The sequence below is a fragment of the Glycine soja genome, chromosome 10, assembly GCF_004193775.1.
Source record: "Glycine soja cultivar W05 chromosome 10, ASM419377v2, whole genome shotgun sequence".
Classification (NCBI taxonomy): Eukaryota; Viridiplantae; Streptophyta; class Magnoliopsida; order Fabales; family Fabaceae; genus Glycine; species Glycine soja.
In genome coordinates, this window is record NC_041011.1 from 10,336,657 (window position 1) to 10,342,705 (window position 6,049).

Sequence of the window (6,049 nt, forward strand, 5' to 3'; positions counted from 1 at the left end):
GTTGCAGGGCCACCTTAAGGCCCTAGCAGCCCAAACAAGGGCTTTAGGCCCCCAAGGGATTTGCTAGGGGCACCCAGCAGCATTGCTGGTGCACCCAGCAAATTTCCAAAATGGCAAAAATGCCCTTCAACCTTTTTACGAACTTTCTTCCATTGACACTCGCGGAAGAAATGTTCCGCGGGCATCCACGGAAGAACCTTCTTCTATCAACTACGGAAGAAGGTTCTTCCGCGGATGCCCGCGGAACATTTCTTTCGCGAGTGTCAACGGAAGAAGAATTGCGGAAGAACCATCTTCCGTGGAACTACGTGGAAGAACTTCTTCCGCTAGAATCAACGGAAGAAGGTTCTTCCGTGAGTTACCACGGAAGATGGTTCTTCCGTGGGTTAATTAGTTAAATTATTTTGTTAATTTTAAGATTATTTGGTATTAGTTAAATGATCTTTTCCTCACAAGTTGACCAATGGTCGATTCTTGTATGCATCGCATGATATGTATTGGTCACTTTTTTCCTCAAATTATTTACAGTAAAATTCATTTTGGACTCATCGTTCTTCACAGTTACACACACTCTAGTCACGCACTTCTTCCTCTCTCCATTTCTCTAACTCTGACCATGCAATTGGCGTTGGTCTCATTGCATTCTCTGTAGAAATGACGAACAAGGCCAAAGGAAAAGGCAAGGAGGTTGCCGGAAAAGGTTCTGCCGGCAAGCGCAAGGGCGCCTTCGACGATGACAAGACCGGTGGCGGCCAAAAGAGAAACAAGCGAGGTGTCCTTCAATTATTTCTGACGACGAATTTAATGCCGCGTCAAGAAGGATGGACATGCCAGATAAGGGCCAGAGTAGCAGGTGACGTGTCGTCCCTCAAGAGGAAATGTTGGCCCGAAACTAACTTTTTTGAGTTTTGGGCCTTCCGTTGCAGGCCTTGTTTGAATGAACCGGTGTCTCCTGTTATTTTTTTTGGATTCGTTAACGTGCAAACATGAGACAAGCCACCTTTGGAGAGTCTCACGGCTTTCCCAGATAATTTAAAAAAAACCTCGAACAGGGGTACTTAGGCAAGTTTACATGGCCCGAAACTAACTTTTTTGAGTTTTGGGCCTTCCATTGCAGGAACTATTTGAATGAACCGGTGTCTCCTATTATTTTTTTGGATTCGTTGACGTGCAAACATGAGACAGACCACCTTTGGAGAGTCTCACGGCTTTCCCATATAATTTTAAAAAAACTCCGAACAAGGGTACTTAGGCAAGTTTACATGGCCCGAAACCAACCTTTTTCTCAGACGATAATGACTGACGTGACCCGACAGTGAACGATATGACAGGAGGTTGCTTTAGTTTTACACTTCACAATGTAAAATAGTCACGTGTCTGGAAAAAGGGAAGCCATGTGCCTGGCTGGGCCATTTATATATATGATAGATGGGGATGTCCATGGTACTCAACATCAACTAGTATTGAGAGTTTGTCAAATTAATTTTCGATAAACAATGGCATTCTTAGGAGAGACTTCGTCCCAGACGATCATGAACTCGAGGTTGGCATTCATTTTTCGAAATGGAACCGTCATTCACAACGAGTGTGGGGTTTATTTTCAAAGTTCTGGTGCAGTGCCCATGTGAGTACCAAACCTATGCGATTTTTCAACTCTCAAAAGCAGAATACACAACAGTCTTCGGCTAAACAACAATGAAGTTGTGGATGAAATTCATTACCGGCGACCAGTGGAAGATACAGGTAACAACATTTACTTTGAAAGTATGCAATTGAAAAATGACATGGATGTGAACACCATGTTAATGTATAATGATCAATTTTCATTTGTTGGACCGATTGAGTTGTTATATACTGTTGGTAGAACAATAGATGCAATTTTAAACTTACTTGAACGGCCCAGCATCCCTACACATGATGCGGTTCTGTATTACAACAGAAGGTGGAACATGCACCGCCAAAAACAACTTTGTGGGTTACGCGTTCACCGGAATAAATCCAAAAAAATTTGATATTCCAAAAGGATGTAGCATAGATCAACTGAAGGATTTGATCAAGCAAGTAGCACCTAAAGGGAATCCTCCTCATGGGATTCACGAATCCCAAGTTGTAAGGCGTTTGTTTTATCGACAACCTAGTCATTTGGAGTATTCTGAGAAAGTTTTAGAATTTAAAATTGTTGAGCTGAAATGTGACGACGACGTGCTGAAGGTGCTGGTAGAGTCTAATTACTGGAAATAATTTGTGCCGATAGAAATTTTGGCTCTCTTTAGTAAAGTGGTTATGGAAAATGAGGACGATGTGATTACGCCCTTGCGTGATTGAATGCTAGTTAAATGTTAGGCTGTTTCGTGCAAATTAAATTTGTGTCCATCATGTTCTAGTCAATGTAATATGTCTTAGTGTGTCAATTTGTTATGTTTGTGATCCGTTTGTAATGTGTAGTATGTATGAAAAAGGAATAAAAGTTTTATTATCAACTTTTAGCAAAAAAATTTATAAGGAATAAATGTTTGTGACCTGTTCGTGCAAATTAAAATTTGTAACTTATTTTGTCCAATCAATTACGTTTAATTAAAATTTGTAACTTATTTGTTTCAATCAATTTAAATTTTTAATTTATTTGTTTCAATCAATTAAAAATTTCTAGCTTATTTTTTTTAAATGTCTAACTTATTTTTTTAAAGTTTCTAGCTAAGTTTTTTTTAAAATTTGTAACTCATTTTTTTAAAATTTCTAACTTATTTTTTAAATGTGTAACTTATTTTTTTAAAATTTCTAACTTATTTTTTTGAAATTTCTAACTTGTTTTTGATTAAATAATATAATAATTTTAAGTAAAAATTAAAATTTGAAACTTATTTGTTTCAATGTCTAACTTATTTTTTTAAAGTTTCTAGCTAAGTTTTTTTTTTTAAATTTCTAACTCATTTTTTTTTTAAAATTTCTAACTTATTTTTTAAATTTCTAACTTATTTTTTAAATGTGTAACTTATTTTTTAAAATTTCTAACTTATTTTTTTGAAATTTCTAACTTGTTTTTGATTAAATAATATAATAATTTTAAGTAAAAATTAAAATTTGTAACTTATTTGTTTCAATGACTAACTTATTTTTTTAAAGTTTCTAGCTAAGTTTTTTTAAAAAAAATTTCTAACTCATTTTTTTTTAAAATTTCTAACTTATTTTTTTAAATTTCTAACTTGTTTTTGATTAAATAATATAATAATTTTAAGTATAAATTAAAATTTGTAACTTATTTGTTTCAATGACTAACTTATTTTTTTTAAAGTTTCTAGCTAATTTTTTTTTTTAAAATTTCTAACTCATTTTTTTTAAAATTTCTAACTTATTTTTTTAAATTTCTAACTTATTTTTTAAATGTGTAACTTATTTTTTTAAATTTCTAACTTATTATTTTGAAATTTCTAACTTGTTTTTGATTAAATAATATAATAATTTTAAGTAAAAATTAAAATTTGTGACTTATTTGTTTCAATCAATTAAAATTTGAAACTTATTTGTTTCAATCAATTAAAATTTGTAAGTTATTTGTTTCAATCAATTTCTAACTTATTATTTTAAATTTCTAACTTATTTATTTAAATTTGTAACTTCTTTATTTGAAATTTCTAACTTATTGTTTTTTCAATCAATTAAAATTTGAAAGTTATTTTTTTAAAATTTCTAACTTATTTTTTAATATGTCTAACTTCATAAAGAAATAGATACATTATATTTAAGTTAAAACATACATAAAGACATAATTTAAGTAAAAACATAATTTAAATACATAAAGAAATATATACTTTATCTAAGTCAATGTGTTTTAACAAATACAAAAACAAATACTAAAATTTAAATACATAAACAAATACAATAAAAAAGATAAATCCTAATATATGCGGGGTCTCTGTCGCGGCCTAAGACTGTCATCTGGGTCGTCATCTCTAGCTATCCTCAAGCAAAGATCCATGATATCATATAAGTCAGTCCCTGCAGTCACCATCCTAAGGTTGATGACATGCTCCAAATGCTCAGCAATCCTTCCCATCCTGACACATGCTGTGCAATCAACCTGTCTCAGTGAAAATAACAAGTGAGTATGAATTTATAAAAAATAATAAAGTTAACAAAAAGTACACAGCTTACCACAGAATGCGCAGGGGGATCTGACGTGACTGAAACCTGGGCGACAGGTGGCTCCACGAAGTCATCATCATGAGTGGGAAGGGAAGGCACAGGTCTGGGCTCAGCAGAGTCCTCCGTCGGCGTCACAAAAAGGTGTGAAATCTGAAAAAACCACTCCATGTAGTTTGGGGCCACCTGCCCAGGAACTACACAGAGCTCCCCTGTAGGCGCTACATGATCTGCAAACTGTACCCACCGGTCGTCTTTATCAGTACCTGTCAACGAATCATGAACTGGTGGCGGAGGAACTGTCTGAATGTACCCCATCTGCCGAACCACCCTCTTTGGTCGAAGGTAGACGATGATCGGACCCCATCTGACTTGCCCGATGTACGAGGAGATCAACTCATAGCCCCGAACTCCTCAATGCTCAACATACGACATTCAACAGACGTCAGTGACTGTCAGGGCATCAATCCGTGCTCTGTAAGGGGCTCCCTTAATGCCGGTCATCTGGGCCTTACCCGTAAGCCACCTACAGGCACGTGGGCTAGCCTCAGCATAACCATCGTCAACAACAGACCTGTGGACTGATGGAAAGTGCTCGTAAATCCAGCACTACAAACAGAAAGTCAACATTAGCAATCAAACATGGATTGAATTTTACTTTAATTTAAATTACAAGCAGCGATAGTCACCTGAAGTAGTGAAATGTAACCAGCCATCTGCCGTGTAGGGGCCTGCGACGCCTCATTAAGCTAATCGTACAAGTGTACCAAAGCGGCCGCTCCCCAAGAGAATGTCCCTGCCTGTGCCAGGTCTCTGAATGCCTGCAGGTGCACAACATGGACATGGGTTGCACTCTTGTTAGCGAAAAGAGTGCAACCAACCAAGTGAAGTAGGTACGCCCAAGCTGCAGGAACCCACAGCCTGGCCCGGCACCTACTCTGGTACATGTCCCGAAGCCAGGACAACCAAACATGAGGCCCACCTGCCTGACATGTCTCAGCTGTAGCCTCGTTTTGGGGTGACCTCAAGTAGCTCCGTCAACAGTGCAACTGCGTCAGCTGTAGCCATCGGCCCAAATGAATGCAGTGCGCCAGTAATGGGGATGTGCAAGAGCGACGAAACGTCGTCTAGAGTGATCGTCACCTCCCCTACTGGGAGGTGGAAGCTGATCGTCTCCCTATGCCACCTCTCAACAAAGGCGGATATGAGTCCAGGATCAGTGGTGATCACAGAACACCTGATCAATGGATCCAATCCAGTGGCCGCAATCATACCTTCGATCTCACCAGCCGGTCTCCCAAATTTATCTACTTTCCTAGCATGGGAGACCAACTTGAGATCGGGTCGCTCCTAAATTGAATAACAATTTATAAATTTGTGTATTTCAAAATAAAAGAAATTACTTTCTAATTACTAGAATAAAATATGTACGTACCTGTCCACGCCATATGCTGTGTGCGACATGATCAACAAATCCTATCAAAACTGATGGATCGCGTGGCCCACCGGGGAACCCCTCATCATCAGCAGCTGTCCCATCACTAGCCACTCCATCAGACTCAGCACCATCGGCAGCTCCTATCCTGTCTGGGCTACCATCAGACGCATCAGGGACATCCTCATCCAACTGAGGAACATCCTCAGGCAACTGAGGAACATCCTCAGCCATCTAGGTAAACGGTTGCCTACATGCTGAGGCAGTGGGCCTACGACGGCGAGGAACATCCTCAGCCACATCCTGACTAAGGTCTCTGCCTCTACCTGTGCCTACCAGACGACGTAGACCTCGTGTTCTAACCATGATCTGAAATCATGAAGAACACTAAAATAATTTGTGTAACAAAGCTTTGGAATTCTAACTAATCCACATAATTTATCCAAACCCACAGATTATATATTTAGTTCAACA

At 37.9% G+C, this 6,049-nt stretch overlaps 1 protein-coding gene across 1 annotated transcript; it reads right to left on the reverse strand.

Moving 5' to 3' along the window:
* Positions 1-5,136: 5,136 nt before the first annotated feature.
* Positions 5,137-5,809, reverse strand: LOC114371354 (protein MAIN-LIKE 1-like). Its single transcript, XM_028328819.1, has 2 exons — positions 5,576-5,809; positions 5,137-5,490 (listed from the first exon to the last, which is right to left on the reverse strand). The coding sequence occupies exons 1-2, from the start codon at positions 5,807-5,809 to the stop codon at positions 5,137-5,139; spliced, it is 588 nt and encodes a 195-aa protein (XP_028184620.1).
* Positions 5,810-6,049: the final 240 nt, after the last annotated feature.

Excerpts from the sequence above, each read along its gene's own strand:
- LOC114371354 (XM_028328819.1), bottom strand. The coding sequence starts at position 5,809 with ATGGCTGAGGATGTTCCTCAGTTGCCTGAGGATGTTCCTCAGTTGGAT. Across the intron at positions 5,491-5,575 it reads ACAGCATATGGCGTGGACAG|GAGCGACCCGATCTCAAGTT; the intron begins GTACGTACATAT and ends TATTCAATTTAG.